General features: G+C 34.2%; 4 protein-coding genes across 7 annotated transcripts in view; 1 reads left to right on the plus strand and 3 right to left on the minus strand.

The window, feature by feature from the left end:
* LOC119829257 overlaps window positions 1-7,951 on the plus strand; it is a 140,520-nt gene extending 132,569 nt beyond the window's left edge. For 3 of the 4 annotated variants that reach the window (XM_038351674.1, XM_038351676.1, XM_038351673.1), the window contains 3 exons: window positions 1,167-1,251; window positions 3,220-3,420; window positions 5,900-7,951. In XM_038351674.1, the coding sequence (XP_038207602.1) occupies window positions 1,167-1,251; window positions 3,220-3,420; window positions 5,900-6,048 (435 nt within the window). In that variant the 3' untranslated portion in view covers window positions 6,049-7,951. Of the gene's footprint in view, window positions 1-1,166; window positions 1,252-3,219; window positions 3,530-5,899 lie in introns of all 4 variants that reach the window. The other variant, XM_038351675.1, reaches the window with a different exon arrangement.
* On the minus strand, window positions 7,234-9,625 carry LOC119829259 (putative serine protease K12H4.7). Its single transcript, XM_038351677.1, has one exon. The coding sequence runs from the start codon at window positions 9,565-9,567 to the stop codon at window positions 8,137-8,139; it is 1,431 nt and encodes a 476-aa protein (XP_038207605.1). The 5' UTR covers window positions 9,568-9,625; the 3' UTR covers window positions 7,234-8,136.
* Window positions 9,626-10,496: 871 nt separating this feature from the next.
* Window positions 10,497-13,080, minus strand: LOC119829318 (putative serine protease K12H4.7). Its single transcript, XM_038351788.1, has 2 exons — window positions 13,060-13,080; window positions 10,497-11,816 (listed from the first exon to the last, which is right to left on the minus strand). The coding sequence occupies exons 1-2, from the start codon at window positions 13,078-13,080 to the stop codon at window positions 10,497-10,499; spliced, it is 1,341 nt and encodes a 446-aa protein (XP_038207716.1).
* An 849-nt stretch (window positions 13,081-13,929) lies between these two features.
* LOC119829320 (thymus-specific serine protease-like) overlaps window positions 13,930-14,473 on the minus strand; it is a 2,502-nt gene continuing 1,958 nt past the window's right edge. The window contains exon 2 of the mRNA XM_038351789.1: window positions 13,930-14,405. Coding sequence (XP_038207717.1) covers window positions 13,930-14,405 — 476 coding nt within the window. The remainder of the gene's footprint in view (window positions 14,406-14,473) is intronic.

A 14,473-nucleotide genomic window follows, 5' to 3' on the forward strand; every position in this document is an offset into this window, starting at 1 on the left:
AACTTGCTCCATTCTATCCCGCCATGATATGCAATTCTCTTTCACGACAAAACCGACGTTCCTGCTATCAGAATAAAGCCCTTTATGTATAGACCCATTGAATGCGCTGAATATTAAACTGTGCGCTGATGTACACGAATTTACAGCCCATAGTTACACCGGTGAACAATGGTAGAGCAGATATCAACGACGTATCTCAGATATCACCGCGGCGAAAGATAAATGACAGTCAGCGCCCGAGTAACCTTCGATCTCCTTTTATTGGTTTATCCAAATGCCCTGGGCTTTTGCTATGACATTACAAAGATGAAGAATGTCCTTTGTCCCCACGTTCACTTTTAACTTGATTTAACGCTTCGCACTTTATCTGGGCATTCGTATGGCTCACGAGATATCCCCTGACCCACCTTGTCAACCGAACACCACATATTTCATGAAATAAAAGTAAAGGATGAATTTTAGATATCTTTTTAATGCTCGCGCCCGAGCATTTTACCCGAGTGTTTTTACAGAAAATAATGTAGAACACTCTTGAATTATGGTAACACGAGATTCTGTAGCAGGGTGGTACGCATAATTTCTTTTACTTGATAAAGCCACACGTACACTATGCGCCGGTATCAATGTTTGTTGTATATCTTAACTTGCAGTGTAACAAGATAAGAATAGTCAAATGCCCACGCGCTCTTTGCGGCTCGTGCTTTTTATTCGTGATTCCAGTTTTTAATATATTTCTATATTCAACCGATAACATAATCGTGTTGACGTGTTTATACTCTTAAGAATCCGAGAAATAAGAGCTGTGTTATTGTATGGTATTAAATGCCTCAAGCGATACAATGCGTCGGGTCAATAAAAAAAGAATACTGCAGGAACCACCCTAGTGCAAATACGATTTGTGTAATGTAAATAAAATACGATTTGTTAAATGTATAACAATGCTATCTTAGTATTCGATATTGTGTTAAGTAACTTCTTTAGTTTATTTTATTATGTAGGCTCCATTTTACATACGGATGATATTACAATTGCAAATGCAATAATGTATTTCAGTTACATTTATATGTCTGTACCTATTTTCATTAGTCGTTTAATATAGATGGATATTTATCCAATAATACTTTGTATTTGTAAATAAATTAATATAAAAAATTATCAAATTACAGCCGGACTATGATGACATTGACGATCGCGTGCCGACTCAGTTCCCGAGAGGAAAATCTGACAAAGGAAAAGATAACAAGAAATACGGTAAGATACAATGCGAGAGCTTTCTATTAATTAAGTCTAACTTTTTATTCTCCGTACAATGTGTCTAATTAATGGCCTGTTTATAAAGAAGAAACATTGTGTGATCGTCTTAAATTGCTCTTTAAAGAACGACTTATACACTTCAATATACTTAAATTGTTCGTTTGCCAATTATCTGTTAACGAATATATCTCTTTCTCAACCTAGACCCCAGTAATTAAAATACCCTACTTTAAATTAGCTATGCAAAGCGGGTACTTAACTTTAATTAACCAACAGAAATGTAGAACCTAAATGTTTAAACAATTGTCGCATTAATTATTGGATGGTAATAAATTGTAGTCGAGGTGTAGGACAATATTTCGTCCCACCCATTGGCTAGGCTTTATACCATATATGGGATGACAAGGACATACTTAATCGCTTTGTTCGTCGCAATTCTTTGATAACCAAGATACGAGCTCACTCTACAGTACTGGCTTAATTAAGTTTAAGCAAATAAATCGACATTGAGTCGATATATGGATTTTTGTTTGAAATTCAAAATAAATTGCCGACAAATCCTTCGAATTTACGATCATGGCATAAATATCTCACGTATACAAATTGCACATCAAAACGATATCTTCAAAGCCTTGAACGACTATTAGGTTGCGACAGACAGACATTCAGTCGCGCACGCTTTCCACTTGTTTACTGTATAGCTTATGTGGATTGTCAGTTTCACTCTGACACCAATGATTTTCATACTTTGAAACCAATTTGAGCTATTGTCAGGCTAAAATTACTGTTTTTTAAATGTCTATATTGAAATTAACGTTATCGGGCACGAAATAATTAGGAATGTAATATACGGTGAATAACAAACCCAAATCACATCTTTAACTATTATCTTTCTTATTTAATAGTCAGAAAAACTACACAAAATAAGTTCACTGATCAAACAGAATCTTCGCTTATTTTTAGTTTTTTCCTTAATTAAACTAATTGCAAACGTTATTAAGTAGTAAAGTTATATTAACAATTTAGTTACCTATAAATATAACGTTCTAACGCATTTGCATAACACAAAAGGTTAAACACACGTGTTAACATTGACCTTCTCGAGACAATGTCAAAAATCTGAGTCAATTACTTAACAGTCGGATCATGTAGGGGAAATAACGTTTACACCCAAATAATGCAAATCGGATCATTTGACATGAAACTTAAGTCTTATGAGCTTATGACCCTAATAAAAACCTATGAGCTCATCTCAAAATAACCTAATTTAAATCATTATTAAGTTACTCTTTAAAATTGTAGTGATTATTTAGTTCTCAAAGCAAAATGAAACATTGGGTACAATATATTATATTATGGTTATGGTAATGTTTGTGTAAATATAGCAATTCAAAGTTCACCTATTTGATGACTTATTAGAATCGCTCTCACCCTTTCAAATCCACCGATTAGCGTACAGAGGTTGGCAGACAATGCAGTTTCGCAACCTCTAGCTGACATTTGGGCATATCCTTGATATTTGAGGTACGGTCGTGTCGGGCGTAGGACGCTAGCGTGTAGGGAAATGTCTAATAACCACTTATTAAGTATTGACTTACAATAGAACCTGTAATTTATGTACCCTTTGTTTTAAAACACTCTTTTTTATATGTTAAGCATTACCAATTTTTTGTATAAGGTACCTAGTTATGTTATTATGTTGTGAATTCAAGTCGTTAATTTATGTTTTATGTCTGCGTATGCTTACTATAACTACTAACTACGAATCTTTAAAATTTTGTTTTAAGAATTAATTTATGAACAATTACGTCATCAACGTTCCTATTCGTAGTTGAATCGCACGTCCTAACTTGTAAACTTTCGTTTGCGTTTTCCAATATCCTTACACTTATCTACATGTTATATATACGTGCGAAGACATTAGCCAATATGCCTTGATTACAAAAGGCCACATGAACATTCCAGACGACCCCTACTACTGCGGGCTGCGCGCGCGCGTGCCCAACTTCGTGAAGACGGGGAAGCACGTGCTGCCCGCGATGACGGAGCGGCTCTCGCTGAAGGAGCCGGCGGCGGCGCCGGTGCCGAGCAAGCGCTACAGCGTGCACGCGCCGTTGCCGCACTTCGCGCCGCTGTGGGCCGCGCGCTCGTACGACAACGGAATCGGTGCGTACGACCGCGTGCACAAGCTGACACTCATGTCGCAATTCTACCCCGACAGGGACCGGCAACGTCGCCCGCTGCGCATCCACCAGCCGCGCTAGCTGCGAACCCGGTATTTACATTTGTTTGTTCGCTTCGCTTCGCGCACGCCTCCGCTTCTCATTTCACGTTGTAGGAGACATTCGATGCGGTTTCGTGTTCACGGATTTTGGGTTGGACTAGATCAGATATGCGCCGGTTGGTTAAACAAATACAACTTTTTAACTTGGGGATTTACATTCATGTAAATGTAAATTTATAATGTAGCGCAGATATTACAAGAAATCTTTTCACCGTCAACAAACGTTACTATCAAAGATTTTCATAAGGTCAAACAAAAATTCTCTTCCATTTTTCTATTATCTTGATGCTAGTCCTTACTATCTCAAATACTTCACATCTTAACAAAATTCCTATTAATTTTCCTAACAGCAAAACCGTTAAATGTCTCTACGAAATCAATTAGTCGACCATTCTTTCACTTGTCATCTGTCAGTCTTTCAGTTTGTCATTACAGCCGAAAGCAGCGAAGTGCCGACCATTCGCTGTTACTTGCGCTAAGCAAGCTTTGCTTATCCGAATGTTAGATAAGTAAATGTTGATCTCGTTGCGATCAACATTAGTACGTAGTAGTTGACACTTGGAGTTCTGTCGATATCATTGGGGCTTGTATCGTATTCCGGAATGTTTTCAAGCTTAAGTATGTTTATTTATAGAATTTGCGTAAGTATAATTTTATTTATTATATAAATACTGCAATATGTTTTATCTAATTTGATTAAAATTGTTTTTATTTGCCCAATGGGCATATCAAAATTTTTATTTTGTTTAATTTTCTACGGTTGTACCGATATTTATAATTGAAAACAAAAAACCAAAAATTAAAAAAAAAATTGCAAATCTATGCTTTCACATTTCCTCACATTTACAGAAAACGAATAAAATTTCGAAATTTCAAACCGATAAATTTCGAAACACGATAAACGAATGCGCTAACAGAAATCGTATTTTCGAATAAAACGCGTAGAAATATTGAACGTTACATGAGCGTGACCGTGTAACACCAACATTACATTTTGCTTTTTCTCGCGACCACACATTATGGTCAAACCAATAAAGTATGTTAATAGATAACGCGAAACATTTCTATCGAAACGCAGTTTATTTTTTATTTTCGATTTCAGAAACTATCGTATATACATCGGTTATTTTATGTTGTAGGATTTTATTAACTTTGAGGATGGCACTGCAATATTAATTTTGGCATTTATTCATAGATTTTGATTATTAATAACGCACACACACGTACAATAATCATTAATGTATTAATATTCAACACAACAAACATTCGAAGGTATTACTATAAATAATATATTTATCAATATCTCTTTTTTATTTATTTTATTCTATAGTATACGACAGGCATGCAATTATGAAAAATTCATATCAATCATTGTCCAGAAGGAAACAAAAAAAAAAATAAAGAAATAAACGCGAAAGGCAGTATGTTTTTTTCGTTTAATTGTAAGGTAACAATTGGATGGAACTTACTCAATTTTAAGAACTAGTGCAAAATACTATGTACTAGTAAGAAAAATCTGTAATGTAACTTAGACATTAACATGAAAACGCACGAACTTCCTTCTGGACAGGACTTAAGAAAAGTTTATAGGATTCTCTGAGTTCACTGAATTGGTGGTTTTTTGTTGAATTTGCATGATTCAACTGGATTAGGTATTTATCAATCATTATATATGACAAATTCATTGATACGTATTTTTGGTGAATGATTGGTAATTTACCGACAAATATTTTGAATAATTATTATTGTAATTCATACAATGATTCGAGATATTTGTTGGTCAATTTCGTTCATTAATTATAATAATAATGGTGGTTTATGAAAATTTAAATGATTTTTTTATTTCAAATGTTTTTTTTTTACCTCTGACAAAGTATAATAAGACTTGAACATAGAATATAAATTAAATGAACCAGATATTTTTATGCATAATCAACGATCAATACATAATCCACTCTCGGTAAATCCCACACATATACAGATAACTTCAATCTTTATGTCGGTTCAGAAGTTAGCTACAAGTGCGAGCTCACGGGTACAGTCAATTCAAGTCAAATCTTTTGTTGGGTGTTATTTTTTTATGCACAATTCTGTAATATTCTGGTCTGTCGGGTATAGTCGAGTCGTATTGATACCTGATTTTAGTTAACTGCGTACCGCATCGCAAATTTTCTACTTAATTCATAGCCGTCAAAAAGATTGGACTTATATGCTATGTACAACTTATGCAATGTGAATTACGATTTGATCGTCGATAATGCAAATTTATTTTCAATTAAATAGAATGCGATCTATGTGAAAGTATTTTTATACCGAGTCATATAATAAATCATATCCATATATATGAGTTGCGTCCCGCAGACGGCGAGCACTACGACCCGTACGCGGTGTACGGGCGGCTGCCGCAGCGCGCCTTCCCGCCCGCGCTGCACGCGCCGCTGCCGCCGCACGCGCCGCACGGGCCGCACGCGCCGCACGCTCGCCACATGTTCATCGAGGACTGGGACTGAGGTACTCGCGCGCGCACACTACACGCGTGGAACACACCACATGGCAAGAATGGGCGCGCGCACCACACACACACACACACACACACACACACACACACACACACACACGCACACACACACACACACAGACATATTTACATGCCAAAATAACATTGTCTATAAAGGACTGAGACTACACGCGTTGATAGAATGGCACCACATGGCTAGAATGGGTTGAGACACACACACATACAGACATACTTAAATGCCACCATGACATTATAATCGACCCACTCGCATCCGCATACAGCCCATTTATATGTCTATAATGGACTGGAACTGATATACATACACACACTTGCGCACACGAATGTCACACAGATAGAAAAATGTTCAAAGACTAAGACTGACGCAGAAGCATCACATGTCCATTGAGGATGTAGGTGTAAAGTAAAACAGATACACACACACACACACACACACACACATATTTCACGTTCACAGAATTGAGGCCGACATACACAGATACGCACAAACGTGCCTCATATCCATCTGAGACCATAGTACACACACATACATTATACACTTATGCGCTTCAAGTACATCACTCGAATCAATAAACACACACAGACACAACACACTGATACACGCGCGCGCGTAATGTACATAACATGTAATATACCTTAGCGAGTTGTTAGCGTAGTTTAGTTTAAATGTCATCACACTGCCCGTTACTCGAACAGCGATGTAAGTGTTGCTTATTTCGAGACGTTAATGGAGACTTCGCAAATACTAAATGCCATCTTTTAAAACAAGAGAAAAATACAGATAGAGGAATATTTATACTAGGAAACATTAACCAACTATATAGAAGAGTCCTTTATCGTCTCATAATAGACACGTTCGAGTATTAGGACGTCAGATACATTGCTAATGTAAATGGTTTAGCTGAACACTGCCACTTAATCGTGTTTCGTTTTAGATCGTGTGACTCTAAATTAGAATTAAGATTCGTTGTTATCGAGTTACATTGTGGTCTTTTGACGTATGTCAATCCTAGTCAATACAGGGTTGGGAAATTTTATGAGTTGACAACTGATAAATTGATTTTGTAGTAGCGCTTTAAATTTGTATACCTTCTCTTTCTATTTTTATATTGTCTTTGTATTCTATTGTAAATACTTCTCAGGAATCATGGCTTTCATATTTTTTATTCATGCTATACCTGCTGATTTATCTGGCTAATTACTTAAATGTAAGTAGATATATTAATACTCAATTATTATATTATCTTAATATAGATATTGTTAGTATCGATAATTTTGTACTTTAGGATGTATCCATATTGTAGCTTATGATGTAATTTTATATGAATTTATTAATTAATCTCTATGTTTTATCTCTCTTGACATCCTACTAAGTATACAAATTTTATTTCATTCAACGAACCACAATACTAATGCTTATTGTCTGTTTCTATGTTCAATTTCAAAATTATCGTATCGGAGGTGCTAGACATGTTACCATTTCATTTTTATTTTATATGTATACTAAACATAATAATTATGAATAATACCACAGTAACATTTAAATAATTTAATTATCAGTAATGTCGGATGTATGGTAATTTGTAACGGAACTCGTTTTTTTGGATATACGTATTTATACGATTTTATGAAAAAGTAGATAGATTATTTGAAACAAAAATGTATTTATTATCGAAAAATGTTTGTTAATTTTACATAGTAAAGTAATTTCGCCATCACACAATCTAGTTTTATTTAATTCGTATTTACACTAACCGTGTTGGCGATTTTACTTTTGAATTAGTGTTAATATCAACAACCTGACTGTATCGCAGGCCGTTGGTTTTCAAGTAACCTAATCTAAGGAAATTTGTATGAATTAAATATACAATTATTTTTAAAACCTTTTTTTTTGTTATATCACCCAAAACTCATTGAAACTAGGTTGAAGCTGCATTAATATATTTAATAAACCTTGATATATAATAAATATGGGCATCACAGTTTATCATTCTAACGATTGATTAATTTTGAGATATTTTTCAAATTTTTAAACTGCATTATAAAAACAAACTCTATAGTATCATACCCATGGCTTGGTGTAATCTCCTAGACCAATCCAATGTTTAACCAAACTTTTTATATGCTTCTGAGCCTCTTTCAATTCTTCAGAAGCATCGCGACCTACATATAGATCAGAGCAATGTGTTTCTCTAGGTATCACAACAGCAGGGGCTCTATAAGACCTATCTTCAATGACACTTATAGTGCTCCAAGGGTCCATATCGCCATTAACGAATACAACTTGAGTTACATTCAGTGTTAGTCCACCATACATCTCATTACTATTTTTCACCCCATCATCAACCCTTGATTCATCAAAGCCGAATAGTTGTTTACAAATTTCCAAATAATACCCAGTGGGTAGAACGTCACCGAATGGTTGGTCTTCAGAAGAAGTTGTTTGGAAATAACCGAATTCTGTACACACTTGGTAAAACCATGAATGATAGAAATCTGTTTGATTTAAATACGTAATCAATCCATCGAAAGTCACATCGTTACAATCGTCTCTTGAATCCCAAACAAGTTTTTCAAAAAACTTAAATTTTTGTAAACGTTCAATTATTTCAATATAATAACAATGTTTTTTTATTTCTTTCTGGCCGCCATATTGCGACTTGGTCATATATGGTGATATCTTTGACATGAAGAAGATCCATTGATTCTTTACATCAGTCAAATCGTTTTCTTGACATATATTATGCTCTCGTTTGAGCTGTTCAATGCCTTGAGAGCTCTGAAGCATTTCTTGGTATCTTTTAAACATTTGCTGAGTAGTTTTCCAACAGTTTGTTGTACCATATTGATCATAATTATCATTTACTTTCTCAAGGTATTCATAAAAATCTTTTTTTGCTAAAACTGGACCGCTGCTCGCTATAGCTGCATCGACTAATTGAGGATATTTTAGCCTCATCCACGCAGCTAAATTACCTGCATAAGATCCTCCAATCAGAACCACTTTTGATTTTATGAATATAGAATTAGATTTTATATGCTGTAATAGTCTCGCTATGTCAGCAAGAGCTTGTCTCGAAGAAAGCCATTTCATATTTTCCGTTGTCGAGTCATTGAAAGGTTTACTCATGCCATAATAACGGTGTTCGGTCATAAACATTGCTCCATTCGTTTCTTCTGCCAATTCAAAAACTGTTCCAACTGATAGATAGCTCGGATTTGCTTCACCTTCCCCACCCAAAAAGACGTATATTGGACCGTTAGGCTTAAAGTGATCTAACCTCTCAAAGTATCTCATTTTCCAAGTCTGTGAATTCGATTTGAAGTGGTCTAGTGGCTGTTCAATCCATCGGGTTTCGGTAGTTGTTTCCATATCAGCGTTCGATAGTATATGAAGAATAACTTCTATTAGGTGGTGATATCCTGAATCAAAATCTATACAACGTACATACTGAAGATTGAAAAGTAATAATGAAAATATTAAAAGATTCATTTTATAAAAATGTAGCCCGCACTTCTAAATGATAAGTGCTTCGTTGTAAAATTAAACGATAAATGAGTTATATAGCGAAATAAGGTTATCATTTTGGTAAAAATACACTTAATTTATTTAAATTTTATGGCAATCATTTGAATATGGTGGTAAATACCATATTTTTCCAATACTTTGATCTCAAATGCCTTCATTAATCGATATGTTAATAGGATTATTAGTGATAAAATGGCGGGAATGAATTAAGCGCAATACTTATAACATTTCGTTCAAATTTAAATGCGCCAATATTATCGTTTATGTTGTGTATATTATTCATTACTTAATTTTTATCGTCATTAATTTGATTAATTTTTAAGAAAGTGTTTTGTATCGGTTCCATATACCTATACCTATATTATATTAAACTTTATTATTAAGCTTTTTCTGTTTTTCGTCTGTGTGTAGTCTGGTCCGTGTGTCCTCCCTTTTCCGATTGGGGAATTCCACCTTCCTTCCTTCATCCACACATTATTACTACTAACTAATTTAAAAATAAAACTTACCATCTTATTTTTACTTGAGAAATTTTAGATTTTTTATAAAGCATTTCAATGCTATAAAACTGACAATCAAAATTAACTTATTTATGCGAGAATACTTTTTTCGCATGCTTCATCTTAAGCAGGATAATAAATTGAGTCAATGTTTATGTCAATATTAAGTAAAAGTACACTAGCGCAAAAAACACAGTGGGAAACATATTAATAATATATTTGGATGGAGAATATTATAGGTAGAAAAATAGAGTGGTATTTGCATTCAATACTTTCATATTAGAATTTATTTTATGTTTTTCTAATAGACCTTAAGCTTAAAATTTTAGGTATAATTACATCAAATATTGGCCTTCTATAACGGATTGACGGGTGACGTAATGGTATGTATGATTAAACACGAATATTGCCTGCACCGATCCATTTTTTTATATATTGTTTGATCCGCTCCGTAGCTTCTTTCAACTCTTCAGGTGAATCCGGTCTTACCCCGATATCTGCACAATGTGTCGCTTTAGGTACCACAATAGCCGGTGCTTCATTAGATAAGTCTTCAAGTACACTCAAAGTGCTCCAAGGATCGACATCACCATTTACAAATACAACTTGGTTTACAGGTGGTTTTTGTCCACCATAGGCATTATTAGTAGTTTCTACGCCACTATCTACCCTTGCTTCATCAAATTCGGGACCGAATACATTTTTACATACTTCTATATACATGTCTTTAGAAAGTACGTCACCGAATGGTTGGGAAGTAGACGAGGTTGTTTGGAAGTATCCAAACTCAGTACATTGCTGATACAACCACGCATGATAGTTATCATCTTGCTTTATAAAATTAATGAAACCTTGAAAGCTAATATCGTTACAGTTTTTTATATTCCAAGGGAGTTCATGTGAAGTCTTGGACACATTTACATATCCGATCCCCAAAGAGGAACAATGATCTCTTATTTTGTCTGGGCCCCCATATTGTGATTGTTGCATATAGGGCGAGATGTTTATCATGAAAAATATGAATTGATTTTTACTGTCACTCATGTCAACTTCATCACAAATGTTCTGCTCTTGCTTAAGTTGTTGAATGCCTTCGGAGGTTTGAAGCATTTCTTTGAATTTTTGAAACTTAGCTCTTGTATTTGACAAACAATCTGACGTACCATATCGGTCATAGTCTTCATTTACTTTCTGAAGGTAATCAAAGAAATCCTTCTTTGCTAAAACAGGCCCGCTGCTTGCAATAGCAGCATCAACTAATTCAGGGTACTTCAGTTTCATCCATGCCGCTAAACTTCCTGCATAAGATCCTCCGATGACAACAACTTTTGAATTTTCAAATCTTGAATCAGTTTTGATGCTCTTAATCACATTCGCTACATCAGCAAGAGCTTGTTTTGAGGAAAGCCATTTCAAATTTTCTGTGCTTAAGTCATCAAAAGGCTTACTTTTTCCATAATACCGATGTTCGGTCATATACATTGCTCCGTTTGTTTCCTGAGCTAGTTGGTTTATTTCTCCACCTGATAAGAATAGTGGATTTGCTTCAGCCTCACCTCCCACAAATATAAATATGGGGCCATTTTGCTGAAAGTAATCTAAACTTTCAAAATATCTCATTTGCCAAGTCTGGGAATTATCGCCAAAATGGTCTATCGGCTGTGATATCCATCGAGTTTCAGCAGATATTATTACACCAATTTTTGATATGTCCTGCACGAATAATTTCGTTAAATGATTAAATCCGGAATCGTATAGGTCAAAGCTATATACACATTGCAGAGAATATAATATTAAGGAAAGCGTTATTCCATCCATTATTAATTAAGAACTTGTCTTCGCTACTAGATGAATGTTCTGTTTAGTAATCCAATAATTCAAGCTATATATATAGTCAACTGAAGTTGTAGTCATAATAGAAAATATTTGAAGTTTTATCAAAATTTTAATAATGTTATCAATAAGAAATGTGTTGTTCAATTCCAACAGTCTTCTACGCAGTTTATTTTGCATTCCCTTCATTACTAAAGCAACATGAAAAGTAGCTATCAACAAACAAAAACTTTCTTTTTCACTTTAAACTGATAAGGCCTTCAGAAACATTTTATTTGCACTACGTTTAGCAAGTCGCCAGTAGTAGTAATAGTTAATAGTAAGAGCAGGAATACTCGATTCTAACATTTATTCCGTGATTTGAGAGTTATTCTCAAAGGCCGATGGAATGGAAAAGGATACGAAGAGTTCGAGAGAAGAGACCAAGCTTACTTCGATAGGGTGATGTTAAAATTTGAAAAGATAGTCCAACAATTTATTTTTTTTACAATTCTCGTCTTAAACATTCACCCTACGATAATGTGAAAAAAATACGTCCTGTACTAATCTCTATGTTAAAAGACGTTGAAAGAATGTGGATGTAGGTCTCTTGTATACATATTATGGAAAATTAATCGATCAACTCGACATTCTTTATAAAAAACATTTTACTTGTAAAGTATGTACTTTTCAGGTATGAAAGTTATTTATTATTATTTCATGTCCTTTCTTATTTTATGAACATGACTTGGATTATTATCGCAAAAAAATGTCAAAGGAAAATCGACATCATTATGTTACAAGCAGTTAGGTAATGAGGCTCCGTGGAGAAAAGGCTTGTCCCATGTGGTATTGTTATTGGACATCTAATAATATCACTAATTGATTTTGTATAGCTGGTAGACTCAAGTAGTCTTCTGTGCCTCACTAGTTTGACTAACGATTGTTAATATTATGTTTTATGTTTAAACGTCATCGGAGAGCGAACTTAGTTATTTAGTTTAGGTCTATGGGATATACAACGAGCATATCCAATTTATCAAAAATTGCTCTCTACGATTATTAATTCAAAGTACTCCTGTGTCCCTTTATTATTTAAATTCGCGGTTTCATTGAAATAATTATTTTCTACAATAAAGTTCACCGAAGTGGGAGAAGCTACCATTCTAGATTCTAAAATAAAACACAAAAAGAATCACAACAAATGTTTGAAAACCTATGGAGTTATCGATTAAAAAAAAACCATAAAAAATATAATCGTACAAAATAAAAAATACAATAAACGAAAAGCTAATTTGTTTTGGGGAACGTCAGTTAACAAAAGAAGAGCACGTCATATTCAGACTCTTTTTTGTGGTAAGTTGAAACCCTTATGCATTATTTCATTTATAATATTTATAACTGTTTTAATTGCATATCCATACACCTTCCCTAATCCAGGCTGAAACTAAAAACCAGATATATAAAAAAATGCCACACATGACGATTTAAAACCAGTTCTGTATAGTTTAAATCCTAAAAGATGACGAGAAACTACGCATCTTCATGCATTCGTAAGTATTTAGATATTTTGATTTTAGATTTTCTCTTCTCAATAATTTAAAACTTGTTCCGAGTTCCTTTCATACTTTAGGAAAACAATGATTTAATTTCAAAGAAGTAGTCCTATTATAGAATACCAAATAACCTCTATTTAAATAATATACAAGTTTTACATCTTACATCCTATTCTAAATACTTAATTGTAGATTAGATATTTGCATTAAAATCATTTATTTGTGTTAAAGTACTAACAATTAAAGTATAAAAACCGATGAAAATTTAAAATCCATCTATTAATAACGATTAGACGCTTTGTTACAAAAAAAAATATATCATAATTTTTGCATATTTTTATTCGGTATTTAATTATGAAAAAATCATTTTGGGTTCTGCATTTTATCCTAAAAATTAGACATGGTAACTTTTTCAAACATTAAAATTGTAAGCTGGGCGTTTGTACTGCGGCGTCCCTCTACTTTGGACCATTTCCTATTCCGATCCAAGTTTTTACCACATTTTTAACGTACCTAGTAGCTTGTTTTAGTGTTTCCGGAGAGTAATGGGTAGTGCTTAAATCTTGACAATGTACTGCTCCGGGTATGACAACAGCTGGCGCTTCAGAAGACAGTGTTACAAGAACGCTTATAGTACTCCATGGATCTACGTCCCCATTAACGAATACAACGCGAGTTACATTCGGCCTCAATCCACCATAAGCATAATTGCTTCTTTGCACACCCCTGTCAACTCTTGCTTCATTAAAATCAGCTCCGAATAAATCTTTGCATATATGTAAATAAAATTCTTTAGGATTGACATCACCAAATGGTTGTGATTTGGACGTTGTTGTTTGGAAATATCCGAATTCAGTACAAACTTGATAAAACCACGCATGGATATCACTGTTTCTCCGGAAACTGTCAATAAATGCAGCATAACTTATTCGCTCTGTGCGCGACTTCAGCGCCATGGTACGTTTGAACTACAGGGGGCTATTGTAATATATTTTACTAAGT

The sequence above is a fragment of the Zerene cesonia genome, chromosome 10, assembly GCF_012273895.1.
Source record: "Zerene cesonia ecotype Mississippi chromosome 10, Zerene_cesonia_1.1, whole genome shotgun sequence".
Taxonomy (NCBI): domain Eukaryota; kingdom Metazoa; phylum Arthropoda; class Insecta; order Lepidoptera; family Pieridae; genus Zerene; species Zerene cesonia.

Coding starts and splice junctions, on each gene's coding strand:
- LOC119829259 (XM_038351677.1), bottom strand. CDS start 9,567: ATGAATCTTTTAATATTTTCATTATTACTTTTCAATCTTCAGTATGTA.
- LOC119829318 (XM_038351788.1), bottom strand. CDS start 13,080: ATGGTAGCTTCTCCCACTTCG. Junction 11,817..13,059: donor TGGTAGCTTCTCCCACTTCG/GTGAACTTTATT, acceptor TTATTCGTGCAG/GACATATCAAAAATTGGTGT.